We start from the raw sequence: 19,339 nt of genomic DNA, 5'->3' as shown, positions 1-19,339 counted from the left end.
GCCCAGTTTGAAGCAGGCTGAAGTCTTGCTGCTAGGAAAATAATGAGATAAGGAAGAAATGACTTCTGTTAATCAGCACTTTGGCCTCTACTGTTCAATCTTTGCTAATTTGTCCTTTGAAATTGTACATTCTGTGTTGAAGAGAAAGAATTCTAAGAGTATCTGGGTTTTTTTTTTTAAATCCTACATTTATAAGCTGTGTTTATCCATAGTATTTCCTCTAAAACTGTCCCCACACATATGCTGCAGTCTGTTGCACTAGATTTCTGCTCTGTGAAGTATTTGTACTCTTGTGGGACCACGTGCATCATCTCAATCCCCCCCACCCCCCAATATACAGACTAGCTCTGTGGCATCATTTCATTTTAGTTCAGCCCACATGCATGAAGCAGCTACTTTGTGCCAGGCATCGTGCCAGAGGCTGGGTGTGTATAGATCAGTCAAGTTTCTGTTCTCAAAAGCTCACAATATTTTAACAACTTCCTGGTATCTCAGTGTTGTGTATTTTTTTTTAAGATTTTATTTATTTATGAGAGACACACAGAGAGAGAGAGAGAGAGAGAGGCAGAGACACAGGCAGAGGGAGAAGCAGGCTCCATGCAGGGAGCCTGATGTGGGACTTGATCCCGGGTCTCCAGGGTCAGGCCCTGGACTGAAGGCGGCGCTAAACTGCTGAGCCACCCGGGCTGCCCAGTGTTGTGTATTTTTGCTGAAATGAAGTCTTCCCAGATCCCCATCCCATGAATTAAAATCCTTCTCTGATTATGTTCTACTTGTGTCCCCAGGAGGATGGGGGACCTAGTAGACCCAGGCCTGGAAGAGTCAAAGTCCCAAAGTCCCAAAGCACAAGACTGTGGTCAGAGGGTTACTCAGATGTGTCATGAAGAGAAGGTGGCTGCATTGCAAATGGCCTGTATTTCCAGTTTGTGGGAACAAGAATGCACAAGTGTTTTCTGTACCCCCAATGTGGGTCATCACTGCAGAGAATGCCCATCTAGAGCCCTTTCCAAGGGAGTTGCCCACGAGTGCCACCTGGAGGAAAAATGGATCCCTACAAAGACAGTTTACCAAGAGCCAAAAGGAAGTAGTCACTTGTCAGTGTTCACCAACTGCTTTATATTTTCACGTTTGGCCCTGTGCATTTGTTTTATCTTGGCAACTAGATTGGAAGCTCCTAGAGTACAGAGCTGGGTCTTAAGAAGAAGGTTCTCTTACATGATATCTGTTTGTGGGTGATGAGCATAAGTATATGAGCAGAAAGACTGTCTGGAGGTTTATATGCATGAGTAGTTCCTCATGGTAATCGTTTTTTTCATCTTTATTCTAGCCCAGGCGCATATACCATGATAGCACCCAATGAAAACCGAAGAAGTCAGATACAAAGGAGTACGTATTTGTATCCATTCAACATTCAGAATGCTTCTTCTCTTCTTATAGAGGAGGATTGGTTTACTTAGGTTGTAGTATTTTTATTTTCTCGTTTGTATAGACTCACCAGATCTTACACCAAATTTTTTTCTTTTTTTAACTTCAGCTGCTTTACCTTCTGATTATTCTGTTGTTAATGCTTCTAAATTTGTTTCTCTATGTTAATAGCAGAAACTCATGTAATGTGGTTGTAAATCTCAGATTTCCATTGGCCTCAAACAATTTCACCATCTATTGCCAGTAAATCGATCTAGTTCCCAGGAAATTGGGCTGGCTGCAGATACTTTTACAGAACTATGAACACCTGTGGGGCAGATGAATTATATATGAAATATATTATGACATAATTTGTCTTTCTTTTTTTTTTTTTTTAAAGATTTTATTGGGATCCCTGGGTGGCTCAGTGGTTGAACATCTGCCTTCAGCCCAGGGAATGATCCTGGAGCCCCAGGATCGAGTCCCATGTCGGGCTCCCTGCATGGAGCCTGCTTCTCTGTCTGCCTGTGTCTCTCCTCCCCTCTCTCTCTGTCTCTCATGAATAAATAAATAAAATCTTAAAAAAAATATTTTATTTATTTACTTGAGAGAGAGAGAGCAAGAGTGAATGCGAGAGAGAGAGAACATGCAGGAGGGAGGGAAGAGGGAGAAGGAGAAGCAGACTCCCCACTGAACAGGGAGCCAGACACAGGACTGGATCCCAAGACCCTGGGATCATGACCTGAGCTGAAGGCAGATGCCCAACTGACTGAGCCACCACCCAGGAGCCCAATTGCCCCTTTCTTGATCTGTCCTGTCCCATCCCTTCTTAATAGAATCTTTCTTTAGCCTCTGTGTTCCCATAATTGTGTAAGTATCAGAGTCTACCCTCAGCTATTTTTATATGTGTACTTGGCTTGTGTGCATTACCATCTCTTTGAGGGCAGGGACACCTTACTTATTTTTGTGCTCCTTGTACCTAGTGGGTATGTAACATTTTTGCCTGAAGTTGTACAGTAAAATAAATGCTGTCATTTAAAGTTAAAGCATTATACCTTAGAGGTGGATGGAGAACTAAAGTTCAACTAGTTCACAAAGAAGTTATGAGGCTTGTTCAAGTCAAGCTCTGGGCTAGCCCTGATGTTCTGTGCTCTCCTTTATGAGATCTTGGTAAGAAATTTAATACTGTGGCTAAGAATGGACATACAGGCCCAACAGGCCTCTACATTAGAGACTTTGGTCTCCACCACACAGGTGGCACCCTGGGTGGTACACCTGCATCAGAACACCGGCAGGATACAACAGTCCCAACTATGCAGAGCGATTGTGGGTGCTACCGGTGGCGACCACCCAAATCCTAAAGGTTCTGGCATTTTACAAGCTTTTGATTTCAATACTTTCCAGGAATTTAAGCCTTGGTGTGGTCTGGAATTTTGGGATGTTTCAGTTTTTTTTCTTTTTTCTGCTGATAATTAAAAACTACCATATAGGGACCTTTGAAACAATCAGGTCTGGGAAGATTTCAGACGTGCCTTGGGAAAGACAGGATCAGGATCTCTGGAGCCCCCTGCTGTCACACAGGGTCCATATTTGGGGAAATAGCAATGCTCCAGCACGAGGAGGCCTTTGGCCTGGTGGTATCCAGCGCCAGGAACCCAAGAGCCCTCACTCCTCCCAGCTGCAGTAAGCTTGGGGGACATTTAAAGTACAGTTACTATGGGCATCAGAATTCTCTGGGGAGGGCAGCTCGGGTGGCACCGCCTTCAGCCCAGGGCCTGATCCTGGAGACCCCGGATCGAGTCCCACGTCAGGCTCCCTGCATGGAGCCTGCTTCTCCCTCTGCCTGTGTCTCTGCCTCTCTCTCTCTCTGTCTCTCATGAATAAATAAATAAAGTCTTAAAAAAAATTCTCTGGGGATATGTTTACTGTGTGTGAAGAGTTCTTATCGACATATGGATAGTCTCATTTTGCACACATCGTCTATAGGGAATTAAAAAAAATGAATTTGATATAGGATTTTAAAAATGACAGAATGAGAGAAAAAAAAACTAAACTCCCTTATTTTAGTAGTTCAGTTTTTTTTTTTTTTTTTTAATCAAATTTGAACCTTCAGTTCATACTCTTGGAGAGAAATTGCCTCAGGGGTGGGTGCAGGGTGACTCCAGGGGGTGGGGTGGGGCGGGGTAGGGTAGGGTGGGGTTGGGGGGTGGGGGTTTCTTCCTTTCCTGGATATTCTGTCCACCGATGCTTGCATACAGTTAATCGCCCTCTGACGTTTGTTCCTTTCAAGGGACCTGTTTCCTTTTTATATTCTAATAATTGATGACATTTCTCACTTGGCTTAGTTGCTGAGCAAGAGCTGAAGAATCTTGAGAAGTGGAAGGAGCAACATAGAGCGAAGCCTGTTAACCTGGTGCCAAGGCGGTTAGGTAAGCCAGCAAACCAGGTGCCTGAATTGGGAGGACAGGGCCACCCAGGGATCCTGTTAGCACCTTGCCTACACCTATCTTTGGACACAGGTTACAGGTTTTTGGGTCACTGTGCTGCTTGGAATGGAATGCATTTAAAATGGAAACTCTTAGGTGTGTAGGGATGTTGTTTCTGATTTTCTGCAAGAAGCAAATGTATGATGCCACAGTTGTGTGGGAATAAAGTGATGGCTTAATTGCTGAATAATTTAGATCCTCTTAGATGATCAACTCTGAAGAAAGCTTACCTGGGGTGCTGCATATGCCTTGTCGTAGCACTAGTCAGGATGGGAGTGAAAGCTAGCACGAGCATATTAATCCTGCCAGGATTAATGCTAATGGGAAAGTAAATGAATGGATATTCAATTCTAAAACTAAGAATGAGAATGAGCTGGGGACCTGGTGGTGGGTATAAAGAGAACACCACCTGTGTTTTCATTCTACAGATAGAGAGACCTTTGGGCCTCTGGAGTGCATGCCAGTGTGATGAATTGTGCGGGCTGCCCTTGCCTGGTGTTTGAATCATTCAACAGGGATGCCACCTAATGGGAATCATTCACGTCCTTTCTTTTCTCTTCCAGCAGCATCTGAGAACTGAAAGGGCTGGTGAAAATAAAATAACCTAATTTGGAAATCATTTGATGGGTGAAAGTGATGGTATTATCACCATCATTCCACTGTATTTCGGGGAAAGGGGTTAACCTCAAGTGTCACCTTTATGCTGAATAAGCCACATTTGAGGGGCATAACCAAGGAACAGCTTTGTCCTTCCTAATGCCCCCCCACCCCCCCACTGGCTATGTGGGACTGGTTTTTCCCCATGCTCTTTGGATGAAATTAGATCTTTTTGGTCTTTCTCAAATAAAAGTTGTCCAGCTAATTCTAGGTGTTAAATAGTATCATTTAGTCATTAGTGTTCAGTCTTAGGTACTAGTCAAAACTCTGTTACTGATGGAGATTCAGGCTCTCTCTCTGCTCCAGGCCAGGCCTACTCTGAGTAGAAAGCTAGCAAAGGAAATGGGACATGGCTGAATTTTTCTCTATTGACGCTCTGTTCCCAAATTCTGACCCCTCCTGGGTAGAAGAGAGGAGAGATAAGAGAGGTAGGATCTGTACTGCGCAGATCTGGTTTCTGAAAGTCCCTGCTGTGCATTCTCACTCCTGGAGTTCTTCAGAGCCCCCTTGCCTGCCATCCGTCTCTCTCCTGGATTTCTCCCATAGACACAACATATACTTTCTTGCTGGCGTACTTGGCTTTACCGCTGGCTCTTAAGCCGGTAGACCATCTTTGTAGGGTGGCCCACATGGGCAACAAGCCCCTGTAAGATGGCTTTATGTTGCCATTCTCTTTCATGCATCCCAGATGGGGAGCACAGGAAACACTTGTGTATCCTTTCTTCCCCCATACTCTGGGAGTACAGACCATTTGCCATGCAGCCACCTCTTCTTGATGACCTGGGTAGCCATCTAACAGCAGCCAGCATCCCTGACTTCTCTAGGAATAGGTACACTAGATGCTTCAGTCATTGGAGATGCAGATCGAGTTCTCCAAGTGATTTTCATGGTCTCTTGCCCATTTTGACATAATATCCCTTCTTCCCCAAATATACACACAGACAAAATGGAATTCACAAAGACCTCTTTCCTCTGATTCTACCTCCTGTGACCTATCCAGCCTCTTTTATGGGCTGAAGGCAGTTGCTAGTTAAGGTTCCCCTGTTTTCAGTTACCCCTTTGCAGATCCTGCTGAGGGAGCCAGGCCCCTCACTTTAGAATCTGGAGCAGTTGGTGCCTAGTATCTCAGAGCCTTAGCCAATGTGAGCAGGAATCTCATTGCAGTTTTCTGTTAATAATATACCTAAAATGATTAAGGTTATAGGTATGGGAAGAGGCTGGGGGGAAAGAGAAAAATTTAGACTGTGTTAAACCTTGAGATAAGTTTTGAACAAAATCTTCAAATTCTTAGGAATCTGACTTTCTTTATTTCTATTAAATTTCACTTCCTGCCCTATTCTTCTACCCCTTAGAATATTGGAATAGTCCTGGGAGATGCTGACAGTGGCTGTAACATTAGATAAAAGCTCCAATAGTCCTCACTGTTTCTTTCCCATTCCCCAATCCCCCACAACAGAGACTGAAGGGCTAAAACAAAATAGGCCTTATACATCTTTTGGGACTCAGAAGAAATGTCTCTATGGTGTTTTTATCAGTTCAATTACAAAAACTACAGTGAATGCAAATTGTTTTAATGCTGCTTCTGTGTGAATGAATCTTTCAGAGAACTGACACTTTTAGTGACCAAAGCACCGGAGAATTATTTCAAAGGGATCTTTATAATGCACATACCCAGCTTGCATAAACACCGAGAAATCCCTAAACAGCAATTCTTAGATGATTGTCAAGCTGCAAGGATTTCTGTCCCCAGATTATTTGAGGTTTAAGAGAGGCAGATAATCTAACATCCATATTTTTCAATTGAATACCTAAGAAAGAATAATAAATAGTATGGATTGACAATCAATTGCTAACTAAAATATTCCCATTGTAGTTTTAAAAACTAGGTTATAAAGACTATATATTTGTCAGGCCAAGACCCCTGAGGATTTCCTGCACTTCGCTACTAGCATGTGGGGCAGTAGAGTCAGAAGAAGAAAAACAGCATCACTGATCATCATCCTTAGTAGGTTAAGGAGTGGTTATACTGAAGCAGGGGGGATGTTCTAGAATTTCTAAGACAGGCACTATTTCTTATTATTTAGCTTGGACCTTTAGGTATAATCTCAGTCTAAGTGAAAACCTGAATACCTACATGACTTAGTAGGATTGTCCTTTTCTTTCAGGAAATGGCACCATGTTCTGTCCAGCTCTGTTTCTCTTTTAAGAAATTACCATTCTCTAATGTCTTAGTAAGAAAACTGGTTGTATCCTTATTTCCAGAGATAGGAAAATGTTAAAGAAATTCACAGTGTAGACTTATCATGTATTAATTAGTCTTTGATGGCTGACATTTCAGCTTAATATTCATGTTTCACCTTTGTGACTTTTTTTTCTGTAGGTGGAAGCCAATCAGAGGCTGAAGTCAGGCAGAAACAACAACTCCAAGTGATGCAATCTAAATACCAGCAAAAGGTCAGAATCCATCTCTTTTAATTTTGGCAAGGAATTTGAGTACCAGCACTTTCAATAGCCATGGAATAATACAGTAACTTTACCAAAAGCATAAAACCTTTAAACTGATTGCAAAAGGAAACTCTCAAAATCAAAGAAAGAAGTGAGAAGCAAAGAGACAAAAATCTAGAATTCTTATCCATGCCATGTATCAGTCAGCAGGACCCTTGATGAAGGGATTTATTATTATTATTTTTTTATAGCTCAACTCTCTACCATGTTTTAAATGTTTTGTTCTAAGAACATGAATCTGTTTACCCAATATAAGTCATGAAGGTAGTACAAAAAGATTTAAGGTGTCAGTGACTTTTTTTAAAAAAAAAAAACAATGAATTTATGAGTTTTATAGTAAGGAAATGTTATCTTCTCTTTCTCCTCCCCAACCTGGGTGGGAGGTGGGAAGACAGAGAGACCAAGGAAGAAACACAAGAGATTAATTTCATGGGTAGGAGATGCAGTCTGACCATTCTCTGTGATCTAAGTAGCTGGAAGCACCAACCTATAATCATGGTGAGGTATAGCACAAACAATACTGTAATTTGCCTTTCATCATAATTTTGTGTTCCAGAGGTTCAGACTGAAAAATAGTAACTGGTTTTTTTTGTCCCCTGTAATTTCAATACAATTTAGCTAAAAAGAGAAGAATCTGTGAGAATCAAGAAGGAAGCAGAAGAAGCCCAAATCCAAAAGATGAAGGCGATTCAGAGAGAGAAGGTAAGACAGTGGAAAGGATGATGAGCTACCATTTGCAGAAGGCTCACTGTATGCCAGGTTCTCTTCCCCACTCTGTCCAAATACAAATTCATTTAATTCTCAAAATAACCGTATGAGTATATATTATTTTTTTAAAGATTTTATTTATTTATTCATGAGAAACACACACACACACACACACACAGAGGCAGAGACACAGGCAGAGGGAGAAGCAGGCTCCATGCAGGGAGCCCGATGTGGGACTTGATCCTGGGACTCTAGGGTCACTCCCTGGGCCAAAGGCAGATGCTCAACCACTGAGCCACCCAGGCATCCCAGTATATATTATTCTTATTACCTAAATTGATAAGTTAGGAAACTGGCAGAGAGGATACATAACTTGCCCAAGGGCTCATGGCCAGTAAATAGAAGAAGTGGGATTCAAATCCGGGCAGACTGGCATCAGAGCTAGAGTTCTTGGTGACCACGCTGTTTTACCTCCCAGGCAAGCGATCCATGTAGGGGCTCTGTATTGGGCCAGAAGCCAAAGCAGTTAGTAATAAGAGCAGTCAGTGAGCTGTCATGTTTATATCCAAATATTGAATTTTTTGGGGTGAGAGTTAGATAAGTGAACATATACCTCTCTCGTTGATAAAAGAAAAAGCGTGCATTTGCATTTTAGTGTTACTGGTATTATCTATTCTAAACCTCAAAGTGAAGATGATGTTTTTGGTTTTGATACTCTTTCTGGGGCTTGGTGAAAAGAAATCTCTTAAAAATTTTGCTTTTCTGCTGCAGAAGAAGGAAGAATGTAGAATTGTTCTATCCCCATCTCTTCTTTCTCCTCACATTCCCCATAAAGTCCTAAGCTGTGGCAGTTTTTAAGTATTAGAGGCGTGGGAATGTTGGCTCATGATACCACCAAGCATGGCACCTGCTGCAAGTATAAGTCGTGGAAACACAGTTCCTGTTCTTGCCGTCTGCCTGTCTGTCTGCCTATCTCTTTCTCTCTCCCTCCTTCTCTTTCTTTTTTTCTTTTAAAGATGGAGTGTTGGTCAAAATTTAAACCTGTTACCAAGCAATAGATATTTTTACAAGGTTAATGAAGCCAAAAGGTGATGGCTTATAAAACATATGAGAGTATATGAGTCCTTCGTACTGTCCGCCTGGCTGGTGAGCAGACTGTTTTCCGTTTTTGTTTTTAACCTTTAAAATATTTTTTTGGTCTTTCTACTTCTCTACTCCCCATTCTTTTCATCCAGCTTTCTCCTCTCATTTTTTGTCTTTAAAGGAAAGTTCACATTTTGGTCTTGTGATTGTAGAGGGAGGTGTCCCCTTTACATAGTGTGTCTGTATTTCAGGTGGAACCAAGAAAACATCCAGTCATCACCAGGAATTGAGCTAAGAGGCTTGCAGGTCCTAAAGAATTATTGTGTTGCAATGTTTTCTTCTAAAAGTCATGAATTAGTGGTCATTTAATCCCCAAATTGGCTGGCTTGTGGGTTATTTATAGCTCATTTATTCCCAGGGCAGATAGTGTACACTATTCAGAAATGTTAGTGACTGAAGTGGCTTTCACATTGAGGAAAAGCATCATTTTCCTCTTTCCAAGTTGTACCATAACACTAGATGGATCACAATCATTAACTATAGAAATCTTAATTGGGTTGGCTTTTCTAATGTGATAAGTATAATGATTATTGGTATCATTTTGTCCAAAAGTAAAAGATAGGGAGAGAAAGTTGATATGTTGATGCTTCCCACTCCAAATGTGTTCCTTGAACCAGCAACATTGGCATCACTTGTTAGAAATGCAGAATCTTGAGACCCCATCCAACACCTTTTGAACCAGAGCCTGCGTTTTAATAAGCTCCCCAGTTGATTCTTGTGCATATAAAAGTTGAGGAACATTCACAAAAACTACCTAACACGATCAGGAGCAAGTTACACTGGTCCTTCCACAGACTTGATTTCTCCGGTTAATTGCCCTGTGCTGCCACCAGGACCTAGCTCTTTCTATTCTACATAAATCTGTGGCTCTTCATACTAAATGTGAGCCTATTTAGTAGCTTCTGTCAGATAAAAGAAAAATGGACATTAGCCATCTAGAAATGGCATACTTCACATTGCCAGTGTGGAAATGGCCAAGGGAAGCAATAATGGGCTGTGCTTATGGAGCACTTATTCTTTAAAATGCACGGCCAACACAATATGGATATCACACTGCAAAACGACACCCTCCTCCTCAGGCAAATGGCTACTGTCCAGGAATTCTGAGTCAAGTAGAAACTAAGCAGCCTGTTGCCACCCAAGAGTCCCTAGCTTAGCCTCTGATCGTAACCCCCCTTGCCCTTCAGTTTTCCCTTCCCCAGGAGAGGTCCCTATGGATCACTGGGTCTCTAGTTGGTTACCACCTGTGTGTGAGTGAGGGGAGAGTAAACTGTCTTCCCTGCCAACACTTGTGAGTGTTCTTTGATTTTTAAGAAGCACAAGGGTGTGAAAGGCCGCCAGCATGTGGTCATGTCAATGGGTTCAGGAAGAGTTAGTCCTATAGGTGAAGGGGAAGTTTGGAAAGGGCACTTACTTGGATACTCCAGTCTAACTTTTATTTCCTGTACTAGAACATGTTGATGTTCTGTATTCTTCCCCTGGTGTACTAGAGCCTCCTGAACTTCCTCTTGGTAACTTGAACCCGACCACGCAGGAGTATCTTCACCACAGAGACCAGTAAATGCTACAAAAACAACCTTCCTCTCTTTCTCTTTGCTGGGGCTGGTTGCTCAGTTTATCAGCACACCGCTGCTTTAGCCCAGGGCGGAAGAGGGCCTCCCTCACTTTCTCCCACCACACACATCAAAGCAAATGGTGGGTATTCGTCCTTTCTAATGGCTGAGCAATATTCCCTTGTATATATAGAGCACATCTTCTTTATCCATTCATCTTTTGATGGACACCGAGGCTCCTTCCACAGTTTGGCTGTTATGGACATTGTTGCTATAAACATTGCCCCTCCACGTTCAAATCCCTGGAACCTAGGAATGTGTTGTATTACATGGCAAAGGGGGGGGGGTATTACATTTGCAGGTGGAATTAAGGCTGCTAATCAATTGACCCTCAAATGGAGAACTCTACACTATCCAAGTGGCAGTGTAATCAAATTGGGAGAGGGAGGCAGGAGATTGAGAACTGAGGAGACGATAGCAAGAGAAAGATGTGGCCTGCCTCTGCTGCTTTAAGATGGAGGAGGGGGCCATCAGTCAAGGAATGTAGGCAGCCCCTAGAGGCTAGAAAAGGCAAGGAAAAAGATTCTCCCCTGCAGCCTTCAGAAGAAAAGGAGTCCTGCTGACACCTTGATTTTTAACCCAGTGAGGCCATCTTGGACCATCTTGGACTTCTGACCTCTAGAGCTCTAAGATTTTTTTGAGTAAACTTTCATTGTTTGGAGCCACAAAGTTTTGGCAATTTGTTACAGCAACAATGGGAAACTAATGCAACTCATGTGGTTTTATGATAATGGATTAAATTCTCTTTCTGGAAATCTATAAAACAGAGAAAACATCTCTAAAATATGAGAACATCAGAGTGAATGAAAGTTGTTAAACAGAGGCAGCATACTACAAGTACTTTCTTTGCCACTGGGTCTTTCAGTTTAAGTAGACAGGTTTTCATAAATCCTCATAAGCAAGACTTTTGCCTGAATTTTGTGCCATGAGAATCAACCTCATGGATTTTTCCTCAAAATCACATTGATGAATTAGGTAATAATTTGATTTTTTCCCCCACAGGCTTTCATAATACCCACATACTTAAAACATGAAAATCTTCCAATTCCATGTTAAAGATCCTTCCTACCTCCTGGAATCCTCGTATTATTCTGCCTTTGATCTTCTTGTGTTTGAAATAATATTATACATGTGGTATATAGTTCATAAATACTTTCATTTAATATTCAGAACCTCTTGGGGTCTCATAACCTAAAAATGGGCAGGAAACCAGCCAGAGATCTGGGTGGCATCTGATGACTTTCCTTGTGATTTCTAGTAAACTATGAAGTCATAAAGCTGATAGTTATTTGGAGCACTGGAGGTCACTGTGTTTAAAACAGACACCGAGAAGCATTGTTAGTTATTTTTAATGTTATAAAGTGAAGTAGGAGCTAACCAGTAGAAAATAAGGTATGCGTGTTAGATGCGGAGATGCATACGTACACGTTTTTTTTTTAATTTTTATTTATTTATGATAGTCACAGAGAGAGAGAGAGAGGCAGAGACATAGGCAGAGGAAGAAGCAGGCTCCATGCACCGGGAGCCCGACGTGGGATTCGATCCCGGGTCTCCAGGATCTTGCCCTGGGCCAAAGGCAGGCGCTAAACTGCTGTGCCACCCAGGGATCCCCGAACACATGTTTTTTAAGGAATCATATTTGTTACTTATTTCTAGGAAGCAAGAAGTAGCAAGGGCTAAGTTTAAGACATTACAGGGTAAAATGTTAAGGTACTTATTTCAATATTTTTATAAAGTAGCAAAAATGTCCATTTCTGAAAAATTTCAAGGAACACCAGTATTTCCCCAGAAATATGGTTCCTACATTACACATTTCTTTGTGGATGAACTGGTGTCAGCAGTTAGCCTCTATTGCTGAAATCCAGTAGGATCCCTTAATTAATCCCATAGTGCTGGGATGTATGTCTTTGAAATATAGAGATAGTACTAAAAAAGTAAGCTATTAGCTTCTCTATGCCTTACTTTCTTTATCTGTAAAATGGGCGTAATATTAATATAATGGAATGAAGGCTTAAAGGATACAATATGTGCAGAGCCCTTAATACAATGCCTAGCGTGCAGCAATCACTGACTGGGGTGCCCTAACCTAATTAATTATAGATGCAGAGAAGTGCTTTAAGACTATCTCATTTGACTTTGTTGTATCAAGCTGTTGCGTGGAAGGCAAATAATTATTTTACACATGAATTGCTTCAATTATTTCATTTTTACTAAACTCACATGAATGAGGTTGCTGGAGAAAGCAAACACATGTTTTTGTGGGTTTTCTTTTTTTGCTCCACCAAATCTGTGGGCTTCCCTCTCAGCTGGGTCTCTAACAATGCACTTCACTTTGCAGTCCTGGCCCACCTCTGATTACCAAGATCTTCCTCCCCTCGCATCCTTCTTATCCTCCTCTTTTGTTTTCAGCTCATCATCTCCTCTCTTACCTTCTGGAAAATAAAGTCCATCAGGCCATAAGGACCCTTATTTTTCTGTTTCTGTACTCTTCCTCTGCTGTTTCTATCCCTACCCCATCTCTGGATGAATAAGAAAGTGCTTTTCTTCGTTGCTATGATGGATTCTTCTACCTGTGTTTATAGTCTTATCTTTCTTCCCATCTCTTTGGGAACCTTGCTGCTCCATCAGTTAAGCCCCCTTTTTTCTTGTCACTTTCCTGTCCCCCACCCCCTGTCTCTTGGGCTATCATCCGACTCAAATCTCTTATCTTAAAAACAATGTGTCTCTCTGTGTTCTGGTTTGCTTTCAACTCCCCTCTACCGAGCAAGCATCATGGCTCAACGGCTTGAAAGCCTTTCTACCATATTTGATTCCCAAATGCCAGTCTGTGGCCCAACTTCTAGCAATCACCTGAACCGAAGAATCTCTTGTTTTAAAAAGTGTCCCTTGGGTGATGCTGAGTGCAGCTGGCTTAGGAACCTGCCTTTGAGTTCTCACCTCTACTTGTTCCTTTGGTGGGCAGAGTTTGACTTCTGTCTCTAGTGCTCCAGTGGTACTGATCTGGCTAAGAGCATCAAAGGCATTCTTAATTGAAAAAAAAAATCCCCCAAAACCTAACAGACTCTTTAATTCCTAACTCATTTAAACTCTTTGTTATATTGTAACTTTTAAGTACTCTGTCCTTCAAATTCCACCCCTCTGGATTTCTGGATCCTTCCCCCAACACACATTTTTTTTTTTTTTACTATTGATGTTCTATCCAGGTCCCACCTGTTGGTCCTCTCATCCCTGTACCTATGCCACCATAGTCTTAGGTGAAAGTCCTCATATTTCATTAAGCATTTAAGCGTTAGTTATTGCCTGTGCTGATGATTTCTGAAATCTGTATCTCTAGCCCACATTCCTGAATCCTAGACAGGTGTGTTCCTCTGTATCTTGATACTTCTCTCCAGGTGTGCCGCAAGTAGATCTCAAGTGCAGTAGGTTTGAAACTAAACTTTTGTTCATTCTATTGCTCTTAATGGCCAGCCTCCTGTTATATCCCCCCTTGCCTTACTCATCCTCTGTTGAAATAGTCTCCCTCCTATTATTTCATTTTCCCCCTCTCCTATTATTTCTGTTCCCTGCATTTTTCTAGAGTTTGCCCATCCTTCTCTGTTCCTGTTACCTTAATTTGGGGCTCATAATTTATGGCCTGGATTACTGTGAGAACCACTCCATTGGTTTTTATATCTGTGGTCCTTCGTGCAGCTTATTCTCCACTTTGCTTTCAGAGTGGGCTGCTTACTGTCCTGCTTAAAATAACATGGTGGCTCAGCATTGCCTTTAATGAAGTCCAAACTCCTCTACTTGGCATATAAATTCCTTTATAACCACCCTTTCTCATTTTTTTCAACCTTATTTTCTCCTATGTTTCTACAAACGCCTTTCAATTTATCCATGAACTTCTTGGGGCTCCTTAAACTGGCTTATACTCTCATGCCTTCATTTACTGAGGGTATTGTAAGGTATAAGAATGTCCCTTTTCCTCTCCGGGGTCCCAACCAGCCCATCACTGCCTTAGGGCAAATTAGAGGGAGATTCTTCATCCAGGAGGTCAGTTCTGTGGGTGCTGAGGTGGGGGACTGATAGTACTTTTCTGAGACGTAGAAAAAGACAGGTGTGCCGAAGCATCCTGTGCTGGGATATAGGGCGTGGAGAGCTGAATGCCAGCCCTCTTTAGCCTCCCCAACCCCTTTGCAGGCCTCCCCTGGGTAGTGAGCAACCTGTATAATGGAGTGAAGTAGCTCTGCTCCCATCATCTCCTCCTGGAAAACTTGATAAGATTGATCTCTGTCTAGAATTTCTACTTCTCGTTAGACTGTGGTTCTTATCCTTTGAATTGGTCCATCAGCCCCTTAGTGAATCTGAAGAGAGCTATGGATGAACCCGCTCTCCCTAAAAATGGGCATATTTATGACATAGAGTTCACTCATGAATCTGAGGTTAGAAACCACATTCTGAATGTTACTTAGCGTGGCTCCTGAGCCCAGGACCCTATCTGCCACTTGGAAGACACTAAATTAATGTTTGTGGAAATGTTGAAAGCATTTCCCAACTACCTACTTCTGTGCTTTTTTTCTGTTCATATTATTTGCAAACCTCTATCCCCCAACATGTTTTATATACTGCCATCACTGGGTCCTTGTTTGTGTTCCCAGCGAGCCTCTGAAATTTTCCAGAGGAGGCACTGCTCTGTTCATATCTGTATTCTCAGCATCTAACATAGTACCAAGTGTATAAGGCATTTGATAAACGTCTGAGCAAATGAGATTCAGTAATATTAAATGATTTGCATAAGGTTACTTAGTGATAGTGGATCTGGAGCAGGATACATCATTTTTTTCTTTTTCTTTTTTTTTTTTTTACATCATTTTTTTCTTTTAGACCCCATGTTCTTAGACATTTTATTTATTTAATCAATTATTAATTAACTTGAGAGAATTTGAGAGAGCATGCATGTGAGTGGGGTAGGGAAGGGCAGAGGGAGAGGGAGAGAGGGAATCATAAGCAGACCCCACATCCAGCAAGGAGCCCCACACGGGGCTCAATCCCATGACCTTGAAATCATGACCTGAGCTAAAACTAAGAATTGAATGCTTAACTCACTGAGCCATCCAAGTGCCCCTAGACATTTTACATTTTGTATTTGCATATTTGCATTTTGTATTTGCATATATATGTGTAAGTATGGTTGGATGACTCCTTAACTCTCTGTTAAAAGGAAAGAAATAAATAGTATAACTAAATTTAAGTATTTGGATTAGTATAATAAACAGCTCCCAGGGCAGCCCAGGTGGCTCAGCGGTTTAGCACCGCCTTCAGCCCAGGGCGTGATCCTGGAGACCCGGGATTGAGTCCCGTGTTGGACTCCCTGCATGGAGCCTGCTTCTCCCTCTGCCTGTGTCTCTGCCTCTCTCTCTTCTATGTGTCTCTCATGAATAAATAAATAAAATCTTAAAAAAAAATAAACAATGTTGATAAAAAAAAATAAACAATGTTGATAAATATTGAAAATAATTTCTCAGATACTCTGGTATTTTGCCAAATACTTCTCCATCAACTTCTGAGGGATAATCAGACCATTGTTGGACAGAATTTAGCTACCGAATAACTGTTTCCATGAGTTAAATTCAATGATAATTAGTGAAGAGATTAAAACCAGCCCATGCTTGTGTGGTTTTCTCACTATTTTTCAAAGTAGCATTCCTAAAAGTGGTTTAGTGAATCCCTACTTCTTGCTTCCTGTCTTTTACTGCCCCTTGCTTTTTTTTCCAGAGAAGTAGGGGCTCATCACAATTGATCTTTTGGTCTCCTGAATCAGGATTTTTTTTTCTAGGTTGAGAGCTTGTTGATTTGGTTTCATAATTCTCTGTTTGTTGGCTTTCCAGAACTTGTTTCATTAGTAACCCAATTGCTTTGCATTATAATTGATTCCATTTGTAGGAAATTTCCTTTGTCTTTTTTCTGAAACTGAAGTCCTCCATTTTATTTTTCAAAATGGGAGTAGTAAGTGGTTCTGTGGGTATGAAGAGTTTCATGGAAAACATGAAGTTTTTCCTCCTCCTTGAAAGATGGAGCCAAACTTATGTCAGGATTTAGAAATGATGATTTCCATTATTTCCTTTTCACAGGTCTTCCTGCTAGGCAAATCCAATTCTTTTTATTAAAGCAAACCCAGCTGCTTGCTGTCTCCCTTGGATTCATTTAAAGCTTCAGGTCTCCCCTGTGTTGTAGAACTTGTTTCAACTCCCCATTAAACTTGTTTTCTAGGAACTTTACTTGTTTTTCATAGGCAAGTCAAAAAAAAAAATGACAGTTATGTCATAGTGAACAAAAAGCTCGAGGGTTATTTAAGTTGGATTAAAATATGCCAGAGCCTTGGTGACAGTAATATCAAATATGAAGTCCTTTGTTTCTAGATTCTCCAAAAAACTAATTAAAAAAAGAACTCTTTCCATTCCATTTTTTATGACATTTGCTATTCAGTCTCTCAACAGCTTTCAGTATCTGATTCTAAGTCAGGAGGGAGTTGAGTTGGTTTATTGAAAATCTTTTTCTGAATGTTTTACTGGAATGTGAATATATATATATATATATATATATATATATATATATATATACATTTTATGAACTACTTAACCATTTCTTATAATTTTCATTTAACATACTTGGTGTGGAACTTTCATGTTTTCTGTAAACCATCTTGAAAACACTTCTTGAAATATAAATGTTGCCATCATGTGAACTAGAGAATAAAAATATGAATGCTGATTCTGTGATTATACCAATCAAGTTGGGAGAGGGGAGCCATGGAAGGAATTTGGGGCTCCTGGCTTTCAGTAAACCATTCCCATGGGTTGAGACAGCACATCTTGGAAGCCCTGGTAGGTATCAGTCTTGGACTATTGGAGCCACTTGAATCTAAGGATTTAGATTCCTTAAAGCTTAAAGCTTCCCTAATAGGTGGCATTTTGATATTTGCAATTTCAGAGCAATAAACTAGAGGAGAAAAAAAGATTTCAAGAAAACCTCAGAAGAGAAGCATTTAGAGAGCACCACCAATAGTAAGTTTGTATCTTCAGAACTTTGTACCTTTATAGACATATTGTTCATTCTGCTTTTAAATTCTAAATGATGGTAACTGTTTAAGACCTTTGGTATTAGATTATTGGCTGTCATATTAATTATGTGATTAAACTCAGTCATTATATAAGTGAGGTTCTGAGGTTCACAGAGTACTTTTTTTTTAAGATTTTATGTATTTATTCATGAGAGACACAGGCAGAGACATAGGCAGAAGAAGAAGCAGGGTCCTCGAGGCAGCTGGATGTGGGACTCCATCCTGGGACTCAGGGACCACACCCTGAGCCGAAGGCAGATGCTCAACTGCTGAGCCACCCAGGCATCCCCAGAGTATTCTTTAGTAGTCAATTGACTTGAAATACTACTACTAAATTTGAGAAATTCCCCATTCTAAATAATTACTGGAGCTGATTCTTTGGTGACCCAAAGTACTTCTAATAATTTTGACTTTTGGGGGATCCCTGGGTGGCTCAGCGGTTTAGTGCCTGCCTTCACACCCAGGGTATGATCTTGGAGACGTGGGTCCCGCATCGGGCTCCCTGCATGGGGCCCGCTTCTCTCTCTGCCTGTGTCTGTGCCTCTCTCTCTCTCTCTCCCTGTGCCTCTTATGAATAAATAAATAAAATATTAAAAAAATAATAATGTTCACTTTCAAAACACTGATAAAGGGAAGATGATATTTGAAAAGTACCCAAGCAGAATCTAAACTAATTAGGGGTTTATCTAATAGACTGAGGACTAGTCACACTTGTATTTTTGTAGACAAAAATTGAGAAATAATTTAGCAATTATTGGCAAAATTCCCAATTGGCGGTCATACATCTAGGGACTTTTTCTAGTATGACTTATGAATATCAGTAGCTAATATGTATAGGGTGACTACTATGTGCTATGTAATGTAGGTAATCTACTCTGTTATAGAGGCTTTAAAGATAAGCTTGTGTCCTAACTCTAAGTAGCTAGAGTATATGCAAGCAGCTTCAAAGAATAGAAAAACCCAAAAAGCATATTTTTTATTATAATTTAGGAATATATATTATATATAACCTAGAAATTAACCTAGGGTAATTACAAAAGAATTAAAACCAAGCAGATATAAATTCAAAATCTGGGATCCCTGGGTGGCGCAGCGGTTTGGCGCCTGCCTTTGGCCCAGGGCGTGATCCCGGAGACCCGGGATCGAGTCCCACATCGGGCTCCCGGTGCATGGAGCCTGCTTCTCCCTCTGCCTGTGTCTCTGCCTCCCTCTCTCTCTCTCTATCATAAATAAATAAAAAAATTAAAAAAAAATAAAATAAAATAAATTCAAAATCTCATCTCCATTCCCTAGCTGTGACCTTGGACAAAATACTAATCCTCATTTTTTTTTTTTTTTAAGTAGGGATGACTGTATCTTTCCCATAGGCCATTTGTAAGGATTAAATAAAATATCTTACATAAATGGCATAAAAGTACCTGAATTATATGGAAACAGAAATGAAACTTCTTACAGAGGTCCTTGTTGGGTGGATCAGACAACTTCTATTTTGTAGTGATTGTTATATAGAGACTATTCTGGTCCCACCCAGAATGGGCAATTGGCCTCTACTTTCAGATGGATTGTTATTTGACTGCCTCCTGTTCTCTTCTCCCATTGTTGTATCTCATTTTCAGAATTTAAGATCATTCTAGTGTTGGAATGAGCATATGTGACACCCTATCTAGAGTATGTTGCTCCTCTAACTTACAGCATCCTCTGGTTTTCTCATTCCACTGCAC

General features: G+C 40.9%; 1 protein-coding gene across 13 annotated transcripts in view; it reads left to right on the top strand.

Annotated features, from left to right (window-relative positions):
• The window catches only part of EPSTI1 (epithelial stromal interaction 1), an 81,933-nt gene that overhangs the window by 18,962 nt on the left and 43,632 nt on the right, over nucleotides 1-19,339 (top strand). For 12 of the 13 annotated variants that reach the window (XR_012010091.1, XR_012010093.1, XR_012010092.1 and 9 more), the window contains exons 2-6: nucleotides 1,328-1,386; nucleotides 3,750-3,833; nucleotides 6,928-7,001; nucleotides 7,671-7,754; nucleotides 17,489-17,562. Coding sequence is in view for 10 of the 13 variants with exons in the window: in XM_072782945.1 (XP_072639046.1) it covers nucleotides 1,328-1,386; nucleotides 3,750-3,833; nucleotides 6,928-7,001; nucleotides 7,671-7,754; nucleotides 17,489-17,562 (375 nt within the window). In the remaining 3 variants the exon portion in view is untranslated. The remainder of the gene's footprint in view (nucleotides 1-1,327; nucleotides 1,387-3,749; nucleotides 3,834-6,927; nucleotides 7,002-7,670; nucleotides 7,755-17,488; nucleotides 17,563-19,339) is intronic. The other variant, XM_072782955.1, reaches the window with a different exon arrangement.

This window comes from Canis lupus, chromosome 17 (assembly GCF_048164855.1).
Source record: "Canis lupus baileyi chromosome 17, mCanLup2.hap1, whole genome shotgun sequence".
In the NCBI taxonomy this organism is placed as follows: Eukaryota; Metazoa; Chordata; class Mammalia; order Carnivora; family Canidae; genus Canis; species Canis lupus.
This window is presented reverse-complemented; position numbering and strand designations above follow the sequence as displayed.